The 25,313-nt window shown below is 39.3% G+C and overlaps 1 protein-coding gene across 1 annotated transcript in view; it reads right to left on the reverse strand.

The window, feature by feature from the left end:
• Positions 1-25,313, reverse strand: part of NTNG1 (netrin G1) — a gene marked incomplete at both ends in the record, with an annotated part of 143,932 nt that overhangs the window by 46,337 nt on the left and 72,282 nt on the right. Inside the window, 2 exons of the mRNA XM_082287020.1 lie at positions 656-682; positions 10,370-10,542. Of these exons, the coding sequence (XP_082143146.1) occupies positions 656-682; positions 10,370-10,542 (200 nt within the window). The remainder of the gene's footprint in view (positions 1-655; positions 683-10,369; positions 10,543-25,313) is intronic.

The following is a 25,313-nucleotide window of genomic DNA, read 5'->3' on the forward strand; positions in this document are numbered from 1 at the left end:
AAGTAAACATCTATTTTATTGATATAGTAGTTCTTTACAAAACAGTGTCATGATTTTGTTATAGCTTAAGAGTAGTATTTTGGTCCTTTCATTGCATACTGGAAAGCATTTTTCTGTAAAGGAACACAGTTTAATTTATTTTGTGGAGTAAAGCCGAGTTCAAAGCCCGCTAGAGTTAATGCAGATTCCAGCAGATACGCTGCATTTGCTAATGTACTTCATAGAAATGAAAGCTATTCCATTTGTAAACTTTTCCATTTGCTCTTTGAATTTATACACACATATACATACATGAAAAGTATTGGTCCTATACTTCTGTTATTAGCAAACACTTTTTTTCAAGATGCTCAACAAATATTTTCTCTGCAACAGTCTTAATTCTTTGTGTCACATTCAGTTTTATAGGACTCAGTGCTCATCTGCTGATAAGAATCGATCAGAAAATCTGGGGCTGAATGCAGATGTAAGGAGTGACATTCTCTCCAACCACGTAATAACAGTTACATGTTAATGCCAGAGAGGAAGGCCAATACAGAGCCCCTGCACCACAGGGCATGCTGTCAGAGGAACATTATCTACATCAGAAAGGGATGTTGGGAAATCAGATCCATGAAGCTGAATGACAGTGCAAAACAATACTGGTTTTATTACTTACTACCAATACTGGAAATACTGGGTATACCTGTAGAGAAAGAAAACACAAAGAAGTATAGTTAGCTGTTTGCTGTAGTTGGCTGAGCTATTACATCTAAGATTCTGAAAACATTTTCAGAGTACTTTATCAATACATAGTTAAACTCAAGCATCTGCCATTACATGCCCAGTCCTTTATAAATGCAGTCTTTAGACTTTTCAGTATGAGGCTGCAGAGACCACTAAAATGCACTGACAGATGGGGTCTATACCAGCTCTCTGAACTTCATGAATTTGTTCAGAACAGTTTTGTATTTCAACTAACCAGCCATTAGGTTTAATGCTCTAGATAAAAATATCAGTCATGCATGTATTATGCAGATCTAGGAGAGTAATTTAACCAAGGGATAGATGCATTGCTAACTGCTTTGGCCAGCTGCTTAAATCAGCTGGTACCTTCTGTTGCATTAATTGTATATAGCTATTTTTCCCTCTTTTACCTGACAGTTATCTAAATTAAGCTATGTAAAAGAAATGTAATTGAGTGGAACAATCTAATGCAGTAGGTTGGCCTTATTGATTAAGCCTCTCATTGATTTTTTTTTTTTTCCTGTGTTCATTTCAATTCCTAAACTGAATTAATGCAAGGAAACCATTCCAGAGGCAGGTGAGATTTACCATAAGTGGTGGGGCTGTAGAGGAGTAAAACTCCTTTACTGGATAAGCAATGTGGGATCTCATGTTGTATAATGCAATCCCAAGAACTAGCTTCTTGTCAGGTCTGCTCTGAAACCTAGGCTTTGTGTGTAGCACAAAACCATGGATATGAAATCTTTCCTGAAATGCCATTTTCTTAAGATAAATGCTATTGTAGGTTAACTTAGGTTAGTCAGAAACTGCAGATCAGCATTGAAATCCTGGATATTTGCATCCTCTTCCTTAAATACAGTTTGCCTTTTTAAAGTTTTATTGACTTTTGTGGCGTGCATTTTGTTGCAGGAATCTGTCTGTTTCTCCATTAAACATCTGCTACACTTCTTCAACATCTATCTTGAAGTTCTCCCTTACTCAGAGATGGCATGGACCTCACTCTACAATTAAGTAAACTGGAATGAAGGAGTATCTTGAGAATAAATGATATTCAATGTAAGCAAGGTTGCAGAGTCAAGCTGGGAACACTCCTAACTTGTGGCATGGCTAAGACAATGCTAAGTAACAGAATTTGCAGAATTGGGACCAAACCCAGATTTGTTACATTTCACCACATCAGTCCTGGGCCACATGTCAGAATTGCAGCTCTCTGGTTTCATATCCTGTGGCACCTGTGGCCTGACAGAGCACCTTAGACAGCACCTCCTGCTCACTCGGGCCCACACTCAGATGTTTGCAAACTTAATTATTTCTACTTCTGCTGAGATCAACATGTATTTTCTGACATTTTAGCACCATGAGCTATCAAAAGCTAAATGCAAATATCATCATAATAGAACAATGCAGTCATAGTTCTAACAGTAACAAAAAGTGTTTTTTTTAGTTAGGATAATTAAAGAAAACTTCTATCCCCTTGTTTTAAATGTCAAAAACACAATCAATTTTCAAATAATTTTCCCTGAAGTTTCAATAGGAGCTTGCTTAATTTTTTGCAAGTCATTGTAGCTGGTTTAAATTAGCAGAATTAGTTTTTCTTTATACACTCATGGAACCTACACAAATATTAGATAAAAGACAAAAACTGTTCTCGCACTCACACTTGCACTGTGAAATGGTATTTGTATTTCCTCTGGGTATACTCCCCCGCCTCAAACCTGTCTCCTACACACACATACAAATATCCTTTCCTTTCTCTCCTGAACAGATTGTAGCAAAAGAAGAGGTTTTCCTGCAAGTCTGCTCTCCTCATATTATCGTACTTCAAAATTTTCAATGAATTCACAGTGATAAATGCTTCCTGGGCAGAGAATAATGAACACAAGATGCCTGCTAGCCTGAGGGCTTTGTATTAACCTTGCAAAAATATCTTGAGGTTCTGTTTCAAAAGCTGTTTTGCTGTTTCTGTACAGAGTTTCTTAGTTAGTGTGGTCTTTTGTAACCAGACTGATTTTTGTACTACCAGGTATCCCTGTGTGGGGTGACTGGCCTTGGTAGTGCACTACTTTATGCCCTTCTTACTAAAGAGAGTGAGAATGACACTTCTGAGTTTGTCTGGAAAGGAGCTGGTTATGTAGGGCCATGAAGCAGGATCTATTAACACACTGTGAAAACCACACATATGATGGGGAAATTATTCTTAGAAGGAGTGTTTGTGGGAGATCTGGAGTTACATATTGAGGCTAGCTCTTGAATTCAGCTGAGCTGTATTTGGTGCAAGTCCTTAGGTAACGAGGCACAGGAGGTATGATTCTGCTCTCCTTCTCTGTCAGTGTGGAGGCAGGCAAGGGCCTGAGCTCACGGCTCTGCGTGCGCCACCGCTGCTGGGGACCACCACAGGCTGCGGGGTCATCCCCCCACTGCTGGGGACCACCACAGGCTGCGGGGTCATCCCCCCACTGCTGGGGACCACCACAGGCTGCGGGGTCATCCCCCCACTGCTGGCCCTTGGCATGAAGCTGGTCTGTTACATGGCATGGGTTGTTTCCAGTCAGGCTTGTACTGAAATTTGTAAGTACTTTGCAGCAGTGAAGTGATGGGGACAGGTTAGAGAGATGAAGGATCAGGCCCATTACCTCCTTTTATGGGCAATTTTATTGAGCAAGGTATAAAGAGTAAATATCCCCCAAAAAATCCCAAAGGGATTGAATTTACATATATTCAGTTGTTAAACCAAAGCAATGTTCAGCCTAAATTATCTTCCAGTTGAAATGGGATGGTTACTAATGGTAATAGATTTATAGAGAGGGGACATCAAGTAAAGCATACAAAGAAATTTCAGAGGTAGGTACTGCCCCTGAGATGGCAGACATTGCAGGAGAAAGTCACTAATACTATTTATTATTTTTGACTTGACTTGAGGGTGGTGGTTTGGTATATTACATGTTCACTGTAAGTGCATCTAAATATATATGCATTACTTGAGAGGAAAAAAATCTGCTGTTTTCCTTTCATATGATCTTCTGCATCTGTCCTGTAATTTTCTCATTTCCCCTGCTTCCAGAAATGGGTTGCTTTAGCTCTTAGCCACCATCGAGCTGGCTATTGAGATGGAAGAAAAAAGCAAATAAGATGCTAGCAAAGAAAGCCAAGTTTTTGATTTTGTCTATAGTTTGTGTCAGTGTGAAATCCTTAACACAAAGGAAATGGATCAAGCTTTCAGTGAGAAGGACCACGCTGCTGCTTCTCAGGGCAGGTCATACCCTGCAGACCCTCTTAGCACCTCCATTGTCAATGCCCTCATGTGCTTCTGCAGGACTCTTAAACCGGAACAAAACACAGAATTTTTCATAGGAGAGTCAGAGCAGGGATGTTAATGCCTCATCTGCTAGGATATCTGTCCTGCAGCATGACAGCACTCCCTGCAGTGAGTCTTTCTTCACTTTGCAGCTCTTCCATTGAGGCATGATTGCAATATCAGACACTCAGCATCAATTTCAGAACTTCTGAATTCTGTAGCAATTTAAAGCCCTGAGAAGCTCGATGATACTGGTGTCTTGTAATCCCTCAAAGGGACTGATCATTATGATCATAGGAGTAAACTTTTCATGTATTGTTAAACCTGTATTCAGACAAAGGACTACACACAGTGAAAGAAAATTCTTTGGAAATTTCATGTGTTTCATTGCAAGAGCCCCAGAACTCCTGCTACCATTAATTTTGCAGCTGTTTCTCTGTAAAGATTGAAAATTTTTCAATTCATAGAAAAAGAACTGCTTTGATGAAGCTTGTTATCCCTCACCTCTGCTTTCCCAAGCAGTATCACCAGAAATAAATGGGACAGAGGAAATATTGTTTTATTGGGTAACATCTTTTAAAATTTGGACTTTTTTGTGTTATATTTTAGTGAGTCCAAACCAGTATTGAAAACTAACTCTGTCTAGAAAACACCCAGTGAGATCAGAGGATTTTTTTTTTCATGTAATTGTAACTTACTGATAGAATATTAGAAACTTTGAAAAGCCTGAAACTCAGACCATTTTTAGCACTTTGAATATCTTAAAACAGACACTTTGGCTTCCCATGCTGCTGCTGCTTAAGGACCAGAAGTCTCTTTCATTTCACCTCTTCACTGTATATGGCAAAAATAGAGTTGTTTGAAACCAGTGACGTATGGAAGCAATTCATTTCCCAGCAACAGATGTCACCATAGCCAGCACAAACAGCCAGCTCAGCAGGGTCATGCAAGAGGGTAGAGTGCTGAAGGATAATTTTTCAAGGCCTATTTAAAAAAAATACAGAATGTTATTTATAGTGCATTGTTTTTAGGTAGGTACCTGCAATGTTTCACTGGCTACTGCACTGGGTACCCAGTTGAAGGAAAATGAGTTTATCACTTGCAGATTTTTGCAGTTTTTCCTGACACTCCTGTTTACCTGAATGCTCTTGATACACTGCAGTTTTGCCCTCACCACTAGGTTTCCCAGCCTTTTGTGTGACATGTTCCTGTGGCTTTATACCTCCTGCAAGCTTCATGGGCTAAGATTAATATGTAATATAAAATAGGAGCACTATGAAGCTTTGCTGTTTTGTAACTTATTATTGATTCATATTTTCCTTTTTCTGTTTGAAATACATTGCCAAAAGCATCAAGGAGCAATATTTTATAACTTTAACATAAGTGTCCCATTCCTTCAAATTGAGTCACGAAGAAGGCACTGGAAAACTCCTTCCAGTTGCTTGGGAGAATGGGCCCTGAGAAAATGGGGCACTCTCTGCTTTATGAGTCTGCTTTGACTGGAAAGCAGGATGTGTGATCCTTTCAGTTAGAGGGATGCTCGTTCCTTGGATTCCTGACAAGAAAGCACAACTTCCTGGCCAACTTAATTTATGCTGGTCCTTCAAGATGGTTTTGTGTCAGCAATGTTTATGGGAAAAACTGAACATTGATGAGATTAACCAGTGCAGTTCTGGAGGTGCCATAAGTTTTGCCAGAAACTGTTTCTGTGGCAGCTGTGCTGCATGGATGCCTTGTAAGTCTTTTCCCATGCTGGGAGGTTTAAGGCTGTGCTGCTGGGACAGAAGCTGTATGATGGGAGGGAGACCCACTACAGGAGAAATTCAGTAAACTGACTGAGACTGCCTGCCTGACTCTTGACTGAAAAGAACCACCAATGTTTCCCATGTTCTGGTCAAGTCTTTGTTTCATGTTGAACTATGAATTAGGAAAGTCCTGTAACAGCTGGGAGGGGGTTTTGCTGAGTGTCAGGCATACTTGATACAGGTTATTGGTTGTGCAGGCTTTGATCCATGGCAGCTCAGTGCAGTCTGAGACAGCTCTGTCTGATGGAGCAAAGAACATAAGTGCTAAAGATGATCTAAACAATGGGAGGAAGAAAAGGGCTAGTGTTGTCAGACACATGCAACTTCTGGGGAGAAAAGCTATCCTGTAATACCAAGTAGAGAGAATTCAATAAGTTCACTTTGTGTGTCAAAGCATATTGCAGAAAAAACTATCTACAGAATGTGGCAGCACAAGGGAATGAATGTAATCACAAAATAGTCAATAAGAAAGAGTGGAAATACAAAATAAATGCTGTGTGGAGACAAATGGAGAAATATTGTTAGTGCCAGTAAACAACAGAGTACTTGCTGTCTTTCACAGGCAAAGCATGGAAAAATGTTTTGCATTCTCCTGAAAAACTCATGATGACTTAAAATGAGAAGGATAAAGAAAACAGCTTTGTATCAGGGTTTCCGCTGTGACTACAGAATAATCTGGAATGGTCTTCTGTTTAACGAGCTGTAGGTTGAAAAGGTATGGTGAAGTCTTACTGGCCACAAAAAATGGCAGAAACAGAGCAATGGAAATAACAGAAGTTCCAGCTGGGAAAGATTTGGAAACAGCTGTTGAATCTGAACAATTTTCACAAATACAGAGAATCTCAAGAAAGAGTATCTTTTTATTTTGTGAAAAGAAGAAGAAAAAAATCCGAGAGTTTCATTAATACTGCTATTTTTAGCTGTATCTTATTTAAGCATAGTCATGTAAACTTCAAATATATTTAAATTTTAAAATAATTTTGTCTTAGATAAAAAAGATGGCCTTTGAAAATTGGAGGAAAGAGAAGTATCAAAGGGACACTGTATTACTGGATTATACAAAGTGCCCCCAGGGAACTGAAGTAATAAATGAAGGGAAGTTGCTTCTATCAGCATATTCGGAATTATTTCAGAATCCACACCTGACCAGGGAGACCGTAACACCATGGTTGCATTGCTGACTACACAATGGAAATGGTGACATAAAGGCAACAAGGTAAGTGAAATTACATTGGTTGTGCCGAGAGTTTACCCAATAATGCATAACTTCATATGCTCCAACACATGCAGCCATAAATCAGGAAGTGACAAAAGAAATGAAGCTTTTACATCCCATAAATGATTGCTGCTTGTAGCAAGGAGTCAGACAACCCACAAGAAGAGAAGCTGATTTAATTCTGAAGCAGTGCATAGAACATAATTCAAGAAGTAGTTATCAGAGAACCACTTCTGGACTGAAACTCAACATGCTTGTTGAGAAGGAAAAGGATAAAAAAAAAATCCACTGCAGTAATATTTAACTTTGAAAGAGCGAGGAAATGAAAATGAGGAAGTTTGATAAAAGAAAAGTGAAAAGAACTCTAAAAAGATATGCAGGAAAACAGCATGGAAGCAGGCTGGAGACAAGTGTATGAGAGGCTCAGAATAATCATACATAACTCATCTCTTTTTTTTAACTTGTAAAAGTTAACTCTCTTATAAGAAAAAAAAAATCAAAAAATCCAAACCAACACAAAATTGAAAACAACAGAATGTAATGATTTTGGAAAGATACCCTTCAGAAGTGTAAGTCTTCTCAATGGAGAAGATATAGGGAAAAAAGCATAAAATCTGTCAATTTATATATAAACCACAGTATTTTGAGAATCAACTTCCTATGGACATAAAAGTTAGTCATTATCTTTTGTTAAAAGAATCACACTAGAAGCAGGAGGCCCAGAGAGAGAACTGGGAAGATAGGCAATTGAGGTATAATGGTAAAATAAGGTAACACTATGACTAATTAATAATTAATTTAATATTTAGTAGTAAATTAATTGTTTTCACTGATGTTTGCAACAAAGATTCTCACATGCTGAGGAATTTTCTCAAAGTCTGTTAGCATCTGAAGTAAAGGGTATTGAACAAGAATTGCCATGAGGAGATGTTGCCCCAGGAAGTGTTTTAAAGGAACTCAAATACAATATTTCTGAACTAACTATTACAGCATATAACCTGTCATTTAAGTCAGCCTTGAGGCCAGAAGAAATGTTTTAACTGTGGTACAGTCTTAAAAAAGGACTCAAGGACTGATCCATAGGGTAACAAAATACAAAACAGACACATTTTTATGTTATTTTAAAAGAGCCATGTTGTTGTCATGTTTAGAATATCGTGTGTAGTTTTAGCCTTACCAAATAAAAAAGTGACATCATAGAACCAGAAGAGAACAAGAGAGCACAGATGACCAGAGATGTGGCATGGTTTACGATAAGATGAAATAGATCAGGATTTGTCATTTAAACAGGAGTGGAGGAGTGGGGAAGGTCAAGTCTATGTAATGATAAGTGGTGTAACAGATGTAAACAGAAGAGCATTATTCTTCCTTTCTTATCTAAGGAGGTACTGGCTTAGCCATAGAAAAACATTTAAGGCAAGCAAAATAAAATACCTTTCACTCATTCTCACTAAAATATGAAATGTATTGCCATAAGGTATCACTGAGTTCAAGCTTATGTCAGCTGGGTGTCTCTCTCTGTTCAGCAGCAAGCAACCCCTGTGGTGCAGCTCAGATAGCCAGTTTATTCATGGTAACTGAGAAGGTGAAGAAGAAATCCTTCATGCTTTTTCCTGTTTGCCATCAATTCCTGCTGCCAATCACTGCTGAAGTCAGGATTTGAGAGGGTAAGTGGAGTATTCGTCAGCTCAAACAAGGTTATGTTTTCATTATAATATCATCATCATCAACCCCAGAAATGACTACCTGTTATTTGCAAAACGTTTTGCTTTTTGATGAAACTGTATATTTGCTAAAACTCACTAATGTTGTTCTAACATAAAGTTGTTTTAACAAGCTTCAGACACTCTTTCAGTAGGTGCTAATTCCACAGTTCTGTCTGGTGTGTGCTCAACTGACTGGGAATGAGGTAAATGACACAGCAAGCTGCATTTAGCTAAAACCAACCTGGTAAATCTCACCATATTTCCCAAACATAGCTTTAAAGTATTAATTCTCTGAGTCACATTCACTTTTTATAACAGGAAAAAAAGTGAACACTCTTACAAAATGTTTTTCCTTGCCTTTTGGAAGTTCATTTTTTTCTGCTCAGTAAGAATTTTATCATAACTTCATGCCCCCACACTTCATGGTTTGTTACTTGGTCTATTACTCTCACATTTTACTTGATAAGGTCCTGCTTCCTATGATCTTAATTTCTGAGTTTTGATTCTTCACAGCTGCTGCTTTGAAGTCTTAGATAACATTCTGAGCATTGCGTACTGCTCCTGGTTTTAAACTTTTCATTCAGCTGCATACACAGCTCTGTTTCTCTCAAATAGCTTTTTCAATAAACTGTTACATCTAATATTCTAAAATGAATGTTTTGCCTTTAATCAGGGCAAAACTGTGGACTCTTTTCTTAAAATAAGCTAGTAACTTCTGTCGAAAGGTTTATCCTCATTTTCAGTCCTTTCTTCAAAGGATTTTAAGTCCGTTACTCAGTTCAGGAGGATTCTGAATCACTGTGTATTTCATATATTGCATGAACGGGAGGACTGATGTTCATACTTGTCTTTGTGCCCTCTCTTTCACCACCATGTTTTATTTTGACCCAATCCTGTCCAGGACCAGGAAATGCTGCTGTCAGTAACTTCTTCCTTTGGGTAATATGAAAGTGTGCTGGAATAGTACATATGTGTATTGTGGAGTGGCTGTTAGCTGGAATCAAGCAGATATAAAACCTCAGGTTTTGCCCTTGCTTTCTCTCTTCAACACTTGATCTACAAGAGTACATATGAATCTGGACTGCAGGTAAACATCAGGTAAATGTGTCCCAACCTTTAGATCTTTAGTTATTAATATGAAAAATTTGGCCTTAATTTTCTTTTTTTCACTTTTTTAAAATGGATAAAAAATGAGCAAGGACCTCATCTCACACACTGAGGTGAGAGTGTTGCCAATCTCAAGACAATAAGGATGTATGAATGGAGAGCTGAGGGCACCGTGGCTGGAGCAGTACTGCAGTTATTCACATTGCTTTCTCTCACTTGTGTGTGTTTTTTATGTGAAGAGTCCTAATCTTTTCACTCCTTAGCCCTTTCTGTGCAGTGTGCAGGGATGTGTCTATGGATATAAACATGTGGTTCTCCTGGAAGTCATTTACAACCATGTGAGAGGAACAGATGAGGTATACTTACAATTAGCACTTACAAATTGACACCTTGTCCAATTATACATGCCGAGTGATAAAGGAATGACAAACCTCTGCAAGCATTAATCTTCCTTCAGAGTCATGATATGGGGCAGAATTGTAATAATGAAATATCCTTATTATACAAAACTACTTACAGATATTAGCTGTGCCCTTAGGTATAGGCAGATAAGAACCTGGGCTCCATGGTCGGCCCTGGTAATTCTTCTTGCATTTTCCACAATCTGGGCCCGTTGTGTTATGCTCACATTCACAAAGTAGTCTTTTGTTTTCTTCTTTACAGCCAGTAGCGTGAAGGTTGCACTTACACCTAATTTTAAAAGGCAAAAATAAAACAAAGTGGGATATTTAGAGGTGAGGTGAGTTTAAGTTCAAGTTTTAGAAAAGCGTGTCCTATGGCAACCACTCGATTTATGTGTTGTGCCTGCAGTATTGTTCTACCATGAAAGCATGACATGACAACACATCACTGCAAAGAGCAAGTTGCAGGATCTTCAGCTCACATAGGTCTAAAAGCAGAAATGTCACCAAGACTCCAAGATGCTGAATCTTTTCTTGTGTTCACTAATGCAGCTCCACTGAGAGCAACTAAACGATTAATAATTTTTACTATAGACAGGTCTATAATCTTTCAAAAATTCAAGAGTTACTATTCTCAGGAATAAAAAAAGTCCTCTGCTTATGTCCTTATGGAATCTGATCCAAATTAAGGTCCAAATTGGGCCCTGGGAGCCTGAGAAAACAGACTTCATTTAAATATCCTCTGTAATGCCACACTTCAGTAGCAGGAAAGCTCACTATAATGGTGTCTTGCCATTCTTGTTCAGCAAGTACTGTCTTGTTCAGAAAGGAAATTTCTTTTCCTGCTTTAATTCAATATAGCTGTAGTAGCTGAAGGTCAGACAAAATATTTTGGTAGGCACATTTAATTTTACTTGGGAAAGAAACCTAATTGAGCCTTGTGACAAAATCATTAGATAAACCAGATTCTGCATCTGGTCTTAGAACAATTGTATTTTCCTTGAATTTCCGTCTTTTCCTGAAACTGGGACACTTACAGAATGGGAAGTGAGTTTCATGAACAGTAAGGTATTTTCACCTCTTTCCATCCCTTTCCAACAGATGTCAAAACCAGCTAAAGTCTATTCCTGTTTGGGGCTGGAGAGAAAACCAGTATTTAACGACCTTTCCTGTTTGTTTTCCTAATGACTGTACATCTAGTTATTTACAGGGCTCTCATGTGGGCATTTGTCACCTGTTCCATGCAGTGACCAATAATTAGAGCAGAACATCACACAGAATGGCCAAGTGCAAATTAACAGCTGTCAAGCTGACTGCCATTTGGAAGGAATATGACCTGAAGCAATTGGCCACATACATATATATCCCCAGGGTAAAAGAAGCTTGCAGTTGTCATAAGTAGCTGTTGGAGAAAACCCACAAGAATATGTAATACAGTAGATGGTGGAGCATTCTCCTCAGTGCTAGGAATTGCTGTTATTTGAGCAATGCTCATTCTAAAGAGAAACAGGTTCAACACCTTTGAAATTGAAATTACCAAAATGTATTCAATATGCTGGACAAGAGAAAGAGAGTAATTTTTACACAATTTCCAAAATATCAGTACTTGAAGACTAAATCAATTGTGAATTTTCAGTGACTAGCCACTGCAGAATGGAAGATGCCTGTCTGAGCATCAGTGGATGACATCTGCCTATTCACTAGACATTGAACATTTTGGTAAAGGGTACGCTATTAGAAAAAGCCATGGGTTGTTTTACTGTCTACAGGAATATGAAACTGGAAGACTCCAAACAGGAGACATATACAGTAAGAACAAGACCAAAAAATAGAGGAGAAAAGCAGGAGAGACTGTCGAGTAACTAGAACAAATTAGAGAGAGGAAGAGACTGGATTTCTGTCAGGAGGAGATTTCTGTTTTATTGTAGGGACTCATCAGTGTCAGAGGCAGCAAACTGATCTAGGCAAGAAGAAAAAAAGGTTGATTCTGAGGGAAAGTTGTAGTACTTAGTGCTCTGACAGGGTGCTGCAGACTTGTCGGGAAATGAGGTGGGGAAGATAAAGGTATGTCAATCTGCTAATTGGTGTAAATATGCACAGATCTTTTAACCTGAAAATAAAGAACAGTTGTGTCACAAAACCTTGTGCAAAATCTCTTTGCACTTCTTAGATGCTGTGCTTCTCATATGTTCCTGAGGAGAGACTGACCCTTCCTTAGTTTTTCTTGCATGGGTAAAAGTCTTGGGTGGACTCTGGCCTTCTCCATCTCCTCTGCTTCCATGCCTCTTCATACTATATATATATATATGCAAAACATATGCATATATTTATATGTATGGATGCATACATGCACACACAATGCAGTATAATCTCACTATTTCCTTTTACTGCCCACTTTCCCTAATCCCACAGTGTCCCACCTCTTTACAGGCTGCCTCCTCTCTTTCCTTATTCCCCAGGCAAGAGAGCATGGGCAGCACAGCTCTGCTGCCTGTTCTGGTGCCCAGTTTTTTCATTTCTTAGGGCAAGATTGGTGCAGAGGAAATGCTTCTCAGCCCAAGGTGCTGCAGCACGCCCACACCGGGCAGCTGTTCCGGGGTGCACATGGCAGCTCCAGCAATGGGCAGGGTTCTGCACAAGGCATCTTGTGTGACTTCAGCCACCAAGCCCCACCAGACAGAGAGAATGGGACATCCTGGAGGGCTGTGGTTGGACCAGATACCGGCAGCTTTGCATGAAAACAGCAATGTGCATTTTCTTCTAGAAGTAGCTGGCAACCTCCTGTCAAATTTTAAAACCCTGTTAACTGAGATTTAAAACCAACAGCCCCCATATGGGCATTCAGATTAAACACACACAAAACAGACAAAGTAGGGACATTTTGGCCACTTAGCTTCCTAAATGGCAGAATTGCTAAATGGCTTTTCTTGTCCTAAACCAGTAGAATAATCAAAAATTCATTCAATCAATGCCTTTATGGAAATCAACTTATTTATATGCTTTGTATGTATTTTTGAAAGCTTTCCTAGCAGAATTACCCAGAATACTGCATCCTGTCTTAAAAGAAAATTCCAAGTAATAATAAAAAACTGAAAAAAAAACCCCAAACCAAACCCCAAAGCATTCCCCCCCCCCCCAAAAAAAAAAAAAAAAAAAAAAAAAAAAGCAGTGGGAAGAGACTGTAGCCTTCTAGGAGTATGACTTAAAGAGAATAAGAGAAACAATAAATTTGATCACTGAGAAAAAAATAAAGGACTGATCTAGAGCTTTTCTGGGCAGAGGACAGTCCAAATCTAATGTTAATAACAGCAAAAAAAGAGCCAACAATGGTTAATTTCCAAAGAATCCTCAGAATACTTCAAACTTAGCTGTGTACACTTTCTAAGGAGAAGAAGGTATGGAACAAATGTGGTCATTATATTTTACTACAAGACTAGCTAAAAATTAAGGTTAAAAATATATTTATATTTAAAATGTCAGATTTGACTTACTGAGAGTTAGTTATACTAGGCACAAACAAAAAATCTTTAAAAAACCCCCTAAACCCAAACCACAAAAGATCAGATAATGTGTGGTAAAACTTTGCCTTCTTAGTGTATAGAGAACAGAAAAGTTGGGTTTGGCTCATGATTATCAGTGTTATACAAGTATGAAATAATCTGTAGATAATAAAATCTGAAGAGATTGAACTGAAAGTCTTGTTGATGTCAGAAACTGTATATAAGGAGTAAAAGAGTGGAAGTATAAGTAAAATAAGACATTCAGAAGACTGAACCAGAGGCTCTGATCTTGCTCTTGCACCATTTTTTTTTGTTGAAGCCACTTGACAGATCTTGAAGAGATTGATCATGATTTCCACTGCAAATCAAGGATGTAGCTCAATAGTGAATGTGTGTAAAATGCAGGCAGTGCTAAAACTGCAAGAGAATAAAAAGCATCTGTAGAAAGCAAACTGGAGGGCACCGTGTCTGGGGAAAACCAAGCCAATATCAAAATCTGTGGTGTATGTGGAGAGAGAAACAGGGAAATAATATTTCATATGCTTTTATCTTTTTAGGAAGGCTGCACCAGGAATTGGGCAGTCTGTCCCAGGGACCTCATCAGTGTACATATGCACAGTCTCAGAGACTTCTGCAAAGAGAAATGCCTGTTGTGCTTGAGAGACAGACTTCTCTGGATGACTGAAAGAGGTAAATGAGCGTAGCGGGGCTGAGAGATGACTAGAGTACAATAAAAAGCTGCTTCTATTTGCAGGATAGGCAGTAAGGGAAATAGAAATATTTAGGGTTACAGAAAGAAGGCTATTTTGGTAAAAGTAGCACCCAGACGGACCATGAGAGAAGCACTCTTGCAACGAGATACATTGGATTGTCAGCGGTGTGAAAACAAAGCAGCAGAGTCTGGACCTTAGGAACTTCAGCTGTCAATCAGCTGAGCACCACTGATGGGGGAGCTGACTTGGGCTCCCAGCAGATCACTGTCAAGATGTGCATAGCAGCTTCCCACGGAGGATATCCAAATGGATCTCTTTCTTATGGAAGATTACCTTTCTTTTCTACTCCAGAGGTAAGGAAATATTTTGTTACTGTATATGAATATCCATGGTGATAAATTATTTCTGAAAATCCTAGGTCCCATTTGTAATTTCATTAAACACTTGCTTTGAAGGCTGTTCCTAGCTATTACTGCTTTCAATCTGAGATATTAACAAAAGGTCTAATTACATTTACATACAAAACACATTCAACACAACATTTCCCATAGCCTGTGTTGACGCTTCCGTTAGCAGAATGTGGTTGCTTTGGCTGCTTGTATAAGAATGGAAAAGATCTGAAAACCTAAAAAACTGGTTCCACCTCCTGTGTACCGAGTTCCATATTATCCATAGTTATTCCATGCCTGTCTAGTTTCTTGAAATCCAAAGAAGAAAGTTCAAGTCCTGTACAGGGTATTATGTACACACACCCAGAAATGCAATTACTGGGTAGCAGTGGGTGGGTAGCAGCTGCTGGCACACCAAGTGGGTTTGTCTGTGCAGAGAAGGGATGACAGAGGGAGCTGTAATCAGTACAGAAGGTTTGAGAGCACAGGTTAAGGTCTGGCGAACAGAAGAGGATCGGTGCTGCAGCCTCTGCACTGCACTGGCAAACAGCTTAAGGGCAAGATTTCATGTAAGGACACATCAAATGTTAAGGGCAAAGTGCAGTTCTGAGATACAGTACATGCTCACTGTAAATGGCACTGCTGAGGTCTAATGCTTGTACGACTTTACAGAGAATGACTGAAGTCCATGATTATAAATATCAACAACTCCATGGACAATTAGGTCATGTACGGAGAGATGTGGGCCTTGAAATGGCTTTCTACCTGAAGGGAAAAGCTGTCTGCCATTTATATCTGGTGACAGTTTTTGAGACTTTTTTTATTACTGCTCCTGGTGGGGCAGCTCTGTCAGTTCTGAGCTTGTGGAAGTGAATGCCATGGCCCCACACTACTTGTCTGTATTTGGAAACTTCCACCCTGATGTTTCTGCAGCACAGTGAATATCCATCTTTGCACTTCAGCCTGTGCGGACTCTCCCTGCTAAGCAGCCTGGTTATACCACATGCAAGAACACATTTCCCTCAACGTGCAAATTCAATTTTGAATCACTGGAGATTGATATTGCTGTCCAATGCTATAAACCCTAATTGTGTGGGAGAAAAAATTTGTTTTTCTGACCACTCATCTCTGACAGACTCATTATTTTGTCATAAAGCAATTGAAATGATATTTTTGGCAGTTACATAAGGCCCAGGAGCGCTCTGGCACACTGAAGGAGCAGTGCTGTTGTAGTGGGAAGCCCTGGGTGCACTGTGCTCCTCACAGACTCTATTTACATAGAGACAAGTGACATTAAAATGCTGTAAATATCACTAAGGTAATTGCTAATAGCGTGCTGACGCTCTCGCAGGGGAGTGACAACCAACAGACTGGGGGCACGTGAGGGGATCCTTGATGTTCAGGAGACCATTCATGAGAAAGAATGACAAGAGAAGCTCTTTGATACATTTTTAACGACTAGCCATATGTTCCTCACTTAGATACATCTTTGAATCATTCTAGGTCATCGCCAAAGTTTAGAAGATTAACTTGAAACCAACTTGGAAGCCTTCTGCACAGACTCTTCACTTTTGCATGCCACGAGTCGGCTCCCTGCTCCCAGGTAAGCAAAGCCTGAACTTGCAGAGGAGTTGGCGTGTTTGCTCTTCACATTACTGCCCACACAACGTAAAATACCATCCCCACACAGTTTTAATTAGGCATTTTAAAACACTGTTGGCAATGCTGGGAGCCTTAGTCAGCTCCCCAGTGCTAGCAACTACTTCCAGCACCTTGTTACAGTTGTCCTACAGGACTTGGCTGCGTTTATGATGACATCAAACGTGTTAAGGCTGTCATCTACATTATGCCTCTCAAGCTTGCTAATGACCTTGAGGCAGCTTCACCAGGGAGATTTAGTTTTCTAATGTACTGTAGACAAAGATGAAAATCCCACATTACAAATACATTTGAAATGATACCTCAGCCAGGAAGGAGGATGAGATATAAGTTGAGAAAGCAACAGTCAAATTATAAACACCTTTAAAATATACCATGAAATCTTTTGAAACTGAATTATCATCTTTCAAGTTTAAAAAAAATTTTTTTTACTCTTTATGAGACAAATTTATCATAAGTTGAGAAATTATATATACAGGTAAGTTACAAAACTCTTGCACCATTGAGTGTATGAGGTAAACATCATTACTTAGGTAAGTCTGGTTATTCTTTAATTTTCTCTGACAAGTGAACACGTTTTCATTGAGGCTCCTGGTCTCAGAAACACCATGTCTGCTGAATATTATTATTCATTATATTGTAAGATTTTCCATGTCATGTCAAAACCCCAAAGTGTGCTGATCCTTATCCTAATCTCCTAAACTTAATAGATTTTGCAGGGATAAAAACAAGTATAAAGGATACTGTTGTGAAGAAATAAAATGACTGCTGGTCAATTTATTTCTGTGGGGATGCAGCAGACACACTTACATAAAAGTGGCAACGAGATAATTACTGCAATCTTGGCTACCAGTGTTCACTGTAAGGACTACCTGTCTGAAGAAGTTCTGAGCTAAAAGGGTCAAAACCACCTAAGGACAGTTGACAATCAGAAAATGGCATGGATTGCTGCGTGCAAGTAGGTCTGCTGAACACATGTGCCAGCTCACATGAAGCAAAAAAGTAACTTCTATTTTCTATTCATATTTTTTTGAGTCGTATGAATATCTCAGGTCCACACTGCTGTATGGAATCGAAATCCAAAGAGGGCACTGCATCTTTTTCTGGACATTAGGAATAAGACCCCTGTGGTCTGGTGGTAAAATGTAGCCACTGTAGTGTGAGTAATGAAATGAGAGTCCTTTTTTTCATGTGTTTATTTCTGGAAATGCATTTGGTCATCAGTTTTTTCTCCTGTCCTTTTCCCTGAATTTATCTAATACATCATAATCTCTCACTGAAAAAAAAGATTCCTTTGTGGAATAGGGCTACATCAATAATAAGGGATAAACAAATTCAATAATAACAAATATAACTTTGTATAGGTAAATATATTATTCTTTCATTTGCAAAGCAAGGACTAATGTTGGATCAGGTTTTTAAGCTTCTTAAATCTGTAAGTAGCTTTGTGGTTAGAAAAGAAGTTTAACCTGTGCTCAGTAATCCTGCTGCACCTTAGTACCTTAGAATCCAGAGATTTACAGAAGCCTCTTCAACTTTATTCTTTACTGTTTCGTTTTCACTGCAAAATTTGGGAGGAAATTGAATTAGATTCCCACAGGCAGTATGGAAAATTGGGGAAAATAGCTTCTTATTCTCCCTCAGCTGAATATAATGTATCTAGTGGGGAACAGCAAAGCCGAGGCACAGAGAACAGGTTTGCTTTGCTTTCTCAGTGGCCTACTTCCAAGCACTTTGGAGAGCTTGAAATTAAAAAAGAAAACAAAGTCCAAAAGGGCAGCATAATTCCCTTTCCCACAGTCCCAAGGCTCACAGAAAGCTTGCAGGGCATGGAATTGCCCACTGTTTGCATTAAGCCAACCCAACAATACGAGTATGCAAGTGCTGAATTTAAATATTAATGTGTTTATAAGATTTACTGTGTTCACATGCTAGTAAACATTTATATATACTGTCAAGTAAATGCTGGCCATACAAACAACTACAGGATCCCTACTGATCAATTTATATCTCAACCTGTATTTGATTAAGATTGACTATTATCTGATAGATGCATACTGTCTTGCTCTAGAAGCAAAATATCGAGGCAGGTCCTTCTGGCTTTGCTTCTCCTTTTCTCTTGCCCCCTGCAGACACAGGCCACAAGTTACCATACCTTGCCAAATAAACTGTAAATGTTTCTGAAATGCAGTAGTTTACCAGATGACAGCCTTCCAGACAAACAGAGGCAACTGAAAATGTTGCAGCCTAGACCAACAGCACTCATCACAAACACAGAAAGGAGGAGGCAGTAACCTGAGCAACACCTCAGTAGTTAAGCATTTATAACTGTTCTGATTTTGTGGCTGGATAAAAAATGTCACTGACCAACAGATATGAATATATTCAGGCTTTCTTCAGTCTCTTAGATCCGAAGTGTAAAAATAATCCACTGATGCTTATGTCGAGTAGAACAGAATGGCTAATTCTGAGTTATTTCAGTTTACCACATAAAAAATTACCTATCCTTAATATTAAATACTTTAATAAACTTAGCCAAGTGGAATGGACACATGCTTTTTCTAACTTTGATTCCATATTCTCTAAGTGTTAAAGTGGAAATAAATGTCTGAAAATATAGCTGCTGTTAGCTGCTGTAGAGAACTAACTTGCATTCCCTTCCTAAACATTCATTTTTGCTTTTTTGTTTCAGAGGTATTAGTGTTTATGGAAATGTGTCAATAAAGAAAGTGATTATAAAATCTGCTAGAGTTTGCCAGCAGCGTGTTCTGCAAATACTTTCACTGGTGAACACGCTCTGTCAGATTCTTAGCCGATGTAAATCCATCTGGATGCTGTAGATTCAGTGAATTTATGTTCGTTCACACTGCCTGAAATGAAGCCTAATTTGTTTCCAGCTTTCAGTCATATTATCCTAGGCATGGAGGCTGTATTTTTTAAATAGATAATGACAGATAATCTTTTTATAATTTTCAGTGGCAGGTGCAAGACCTTGAATAATGATGGGATGGAAACTGGGAGCCAGTGGAGGATAAGGAGCCAAGGTGTGATGTGCTTAGGGACAGGACTGCTGACAAGGCAGGATGCCAGTATTCCACATCGTTTCCATGCATCTATTTTGCTCTAATCTTTAACCTCAGAAATAGGAAGCTGTTCTTACCTACGTGAAGGATGCCAAATGGGAACAAAGGCAGTCATGTCTCTCCCAGAGAGGAAGCCAAACCTCTTGTGAAGATGAAGATCAAGCATGACAGTTTCTTCCAGTGCTGCCAACTGGTCATTTAACACTAGTGATTGTTTTGGTAGGTTCCCAGACTACCAACCAAGAACTGAGAAAAAGCAGCTGATGTAAACTCTAAGGGCATCAGTGTTACAATTAGTTTTGCTTTTTCTTTCTCTCCCACTCGAAAATTTCGTTCTTTCTCACTAGAATCCCTTTGGTCTCACCTACTGAGTTGCTGTACTTCACACAGCAATTGATGTCTTGATACAGGGATGGGATGACAGGGCAGAGGGGGAAGCAGGTGTTGCAGAGGTACTACACTGCTCAGGTGTTCTGAGTTGTCATGATGTATCTCCTGTTTTTATGTTTGCTCTAAATATAAAGAAAAACTTGGAGATGCTAAAAACCTGAATAGCCTCAGCTCCCCTTAGTGTTATATATCAGAGAGGCAAGTGGCACTGGGACAAGAATCTATCTCTCTCACCCAGCTGGAATAACACAGTCTGCTTGGCAGTACCGTGCTGTTATCTGTCAGTGCAAAGAAGTTAAGGAGCAAGTTATCTGAGATTTTACAACTGCTTATTGCCATCAGGACATTAAGAAAGAAAAGCTTTTGGTATTTTAAATTTTTTGGTGCTGTCCAATGTCCTTCTTAGCCAGTCTTAGTTTGCCATCCATCATTGAGCAGTTAGTCATTATCAACAAGTCAACAGACATGAAAAGACACCCAAAAACCACGCTCATGTTAACCATGATAATACTACCAGGCAGAATGTAACCACTGTATTGCAGCAATTGTAAAAGTCCGTACCACAACCTGCTAGACTGTTAAGACTGTGGCTCACAAACCTTGGATGAAAGGTGCAGCTATATATCACTGCAAAGTTTTATAGTTTACAAATTTAGAAAGAGAAGTTAAGAAATCTTTAGGAGTCACTTTTTCTTCTCTTTTTTCCTGATACAAATCTGAACACTAGATTTGAAACTCCCGGCATTGTGCTAATGTGCATCAGCACTTTTAAGTTTATTAAGAAATCCATTGTTCTGGGTTTAATTTAATTAATACGTACCAGTCTTACATCTGCTCAGCAGCACTCCCAAGAAAGATGCTCTGAGATGCTAGTTATTGCACCAAACTTCCTGTCTTTATTTGTAAGTAGTATTTCACAGCATCAGCTGCCAGCTGGTCCCAAATTCTTTTTCCCAGCACAACACTGAAAAGGAACAATTTGTTGTGTGGGAGGTCTAAAACTGTGGTCATTAAATTACCATCCAAGTGGACATGGTTTACAATACCATTCAATAATGTCATTTAACTATCTGCAATGGGAGAAATTTTATTCTTGCATGCAGTAATACCCCAAATGAGCTGTTACAAATTTGTCTCCATGACTGATGCAGGACAGACCTGGCTGAAGCAGAAATATCTTTACTAGCTTAGAAAAAGACTCAGGGCGTAGCACCTATTGTGTCACAGTAGGGAATAAAGTATATTTTGTCAAGAGAGCAGTGTTTCTGCTACATGAGAAACAAGCAAGGTTAATTTCATACTGATTTTGGTAACCTTTGGGGGACTTTAATAGAGAGAAAAGCAGCATAAAGATATCCATGGTGCGCAGAGAATTCAACACCAGGGAAACCAGCTCTGTGAAGCCGTACATCTGCTGCTCTTTTAAAAAGGTTTCAAAGCACTTCTGTTTAAGAGACCTCCCAAGGACTCATTTAAAAGCTCAAACGTGTCCCCAGTAGTCACTGCTGTGAATGGTATATATGGGAGACTGGGTATGGGCTGCAACTGGCTGCCTCCAAGGGAGAGAAGATATGCCTTGTGCTGCTCCGAGCAGTACTGCAGGAGGAGCAGTGGATGTCCTGGGCTCACTGCTGTCCTCACTGGCAGAACCTCTGCACCCCCGGCAGCTGCAGAGCTGGGAGGGCAGCACCCCTACATGTAGGCACAGAAGGGGTGCAGAATAGCCCACCACACACACACTGGCTTTTGGACACCAGGGAGCACCTGGAAAGGTGAGACCTCTGATAGCTTAAATGCAATGAATAGCTAGGTCCTGCTCCTACTGCATCAGTAACAAGAAAGGTTTTCCTGTGGGTGCTTCTATCAGGATTCCGTGAGAAACCTCCCCTTCTCATTCTCTGCCAGGCATCTGTTATGACCAGCTCTGCTTTAAAGCCCTCTTGTTATGTTTATGTCTGTAGGTGAGGGGATTTTACAAATCAGAAAGTCCTGAGGAGACTTTCACCTGCTGTCCAAACAAACACAAAGACCAGGGAAAAAATTTTTTCCAAGAGGAAGATAAGAAGATGTGTTATATTGGGGAAAAAAGTGAACACAAAGCAGAATCATTTAGGGAGCCTGTCTAACCCTGCCAGAGGTACTGGTTCAACCCAGCTTGTGGCAGCTCCTATGGCTGCCCTGAGTGGCCAGGAGCCATGCAGGATATGGAGCTGGAGCAAGGGAAAGGAGCCAGCAGGAAAGCTTCAGCAGTTAATCAGGAGACTTCTCTTTGAAAACAGCCAGAAAGAAGCCAGACTTTTCTCCAACAATAAAAGGTCTATTGAACATATCCTTGGTTTTTTGCTATGTATGTTGGCCACCTTTGCTTTAGGTGAACCACCAATACACACAACCAGCAATAAAGCACACCAAAAAACAAAGGCTAAGCTGTCTTTCCAGTTAATATTACATATGACCTAACAGTCCCTGAAAAGCCCAGGATGTAAGTGCTTTAAACAGACAAAATTAGATTTCCTTTCTTTTATCTCTCTTGTTTTACAGGAGATGTATTGGGAAAAGGTAAAGAAATATTGATAAAAGCACTCTTATTTTCAATATCGCCACGAGATGCCTAGGCACTGTTTGGCCATTTAGAAAAACCGCTGGGGTAAGCGAGGGCCTAAGTAGAAATGTAATTCAGGTGGTTGCCTTTTGAGACTTCTGAGAATCCAGACATGAAAACTTTTGGCATATGATTTAGTGGCCTGTCCTCTTACTGGATATTTTAAAATGATAAATATCTAAAATATTTTTGAATTGTGCAGACACAGCCTAGCGAAAAACTAATGCTTGATTCTGAAAACTAGCTTAACATTTCTCTTTTCAGGCTTATACCTTCACCTCATCCGCACAGAAGCCACTGCTCAAGGTTTAGCGCTGCAACCACTTTGAACCACCCTTTTTACCTAGGTAAACTGTGTCCTGCTGTTCCCCACCCATGGTTTGCTGTTCTGCTGGTTGTTGCTGGTATTACCTCTAGGTGTTACTGAATTTAAGGCTTTGGAATGCCCTCTCTCCCTGTGCAGCACTGCCGTGCTTCCCAGAGCGAGGAGCACCAGGCACACGGCCACTGCTCTCTGCTGGGTCCTGCTGCTGCCTCTGCTTGATGCCTTTCATGAGGGCGAAGGAGAACAAGGTGCTTACTGTGAGGGCAGGTTAACTGATCTCTTTTTGAAAAACCATGTTGCTGAACTTGAACTTTAAGGATAATTATAAGGCAGCTCTGTTCTTTTCTGGGCTGTGTTCTGGGGTATTCATGATTAAACCAGCAAAGCTGAGGGTGCTTAATGACCTGTTCAGAGCAAGTCAGGCTGAGTAAAGATTTCAAAAGTGGTTTTGTCCTGGTGTTTTCTTGTGTTTCATTAAGGTTGACTTTTAAAATGCTTAGGCTTCACAGCTCCATCTAAAATAATTGGGAATTGGTAGCTGCTTATTATCAAAGCAGACACTTCCAATCCACTTTAAAATACATACAGCTTTTACTGTTCCTCCTTTGCATTGTTTTCTTTTCGTTTTTCATCTCGATTGGAGGTCATAACTTGAAAGAGAAAAGTGAAAAAACAAAACAACATTTCTCAGTGTTTATCACGCTAGCCTCAATTTTTTAACTTCCAAATTCCACACAATATAAGCTCTTTTTCACAGAATAATTCTCTCTGGAATGATTATGATAAGAATCATTTGCCAGTAGTGCAGTTGCAAGTAATTGATTTTTCAGTTCACTGACTGAACAGAAAAAAAATGGGGGAAAAATAATTCGTGTCAAATGTGTAGTTTTATTTTCAGATTTTAAATCCCAATTTAGAATTTTTTTTGGACAATTTTAAAAGAAAAATATTTCCAAAGGAAAAATTGTGCCTTTTTAGAGTTTTCAGAAAAATTAGTCAAAAGTATTTATTAATGTGGGTTAAATTCTGAAGATACTTTCAGCCATCATGGACAGAAATTTCTTCTGTGAATAATTTATACTTCAAAAATACTAATCCTTTCTCCTGCTGAAGAAAACTCGATGAAAAGTGAGCTGCTGAAGAAGCAACTTAGCATCCTATAGCTAACTTAAGATACTGAGAAAGAGATACTGGGTCACCTTATCTCTAGCCCTGTTGGTATAACAACACAACAAACACAATGCTATCTGTTGGAAGTAATTTTAAACAGTTTAGGAAATAAAGTTCTAAGTGTATCTTTTTAATTTGGGAAAACAATTCTTCTTTCATCTAATGTATTTCAAAGGCTGATTTTGTGTAGCAAAAGCTTATTTTCTTTTTCAAAAATACCATATGACAGTACTTTTTAATTATAGACACTACTTATTGTTATCTTGAAGCCAATAAACTGGCTAGAATCTGCAAACGTTTTATTATGTTGTATTAAAGTCAGTGGAATTATACGAAGATGGGAAAATTGAAAATACTTTTTAGTATTAGAATTCTTGAGCTAGATGATAAAGGGTCACATTTTTACTTGCTTTTTTCCTAAGAAAAATCTGAATGTAATAATTTAAGTGCAGAATCACAGAATATCCTGAGTTGGAAGGGACCCACAAGGTCTAGATGGTCTGAGGGTGTGACTCCTAATGGCTGACGTGGTCTTCTCAGAGGTGGGTGGCCAGAGCAAGGCAGTCCTGGGCAGAGGCAGCCAGAATAGAGCTCTTAGACCTCAGATGGTGAAAGGCAGAGGGGACCTGGCTTCTGGCACTGACCTTGGAGCAGTGAGCGGGTTGATGTGTGGACATGAGCAGGTGACAAGTGTGGACATGCATACAGGCATGCGCATCGTGGTACCACCAACCCTGATTTTCCCTGAGTGCCAAAACAGCTCTGCCACTGTGTTTAGTACTTGTCCTAGCGTCAGTGTGACATGGGACAAGAGACATTGTGTATGTCATTGTGAAATGGGGTTGCTGACACTGCTTTGGTAAGTTTAAGTGGCAAAAGGCTGGTAGTTTTAGAGCCTTGTATTTTAAAGTCTTAAAACTCTGACCTAATGTCAGACAAGAATAAAATAGTGTTTGCTTTTGGCCTTCAAGTTCTCTGGAACATTCATTATTCATGTTTGTTTTTAACAAATACTGGGTAAATCAAAGAATGTTCACACAGAAGCTGCAGTGTCCACTGAGAGGTTGGGAGCATGTTTTTGTTTTCTATGAAAACAGACATGCTGGGGGGTTGAATTTGATCCAGTGACTATAATATTCCATGTACCAGAAGAACTAAACAACTTCATTTATATTTTAAATGTTTCAAATCAATACTTCCCTTCATATTCTGTGACCCCCGCCAGGAAA

Source organism: Coloeus monedula, assembly GCF_965178545.1.
Source record: "Coloeus monedula genome assembly, chromosome: 9".
NCBI classification, from domain to species: Eukaryota; Metazoa; Chordata; class Aves; order Passeriformes; family Corvidae; genus Coloeus; species Coloeus monedula.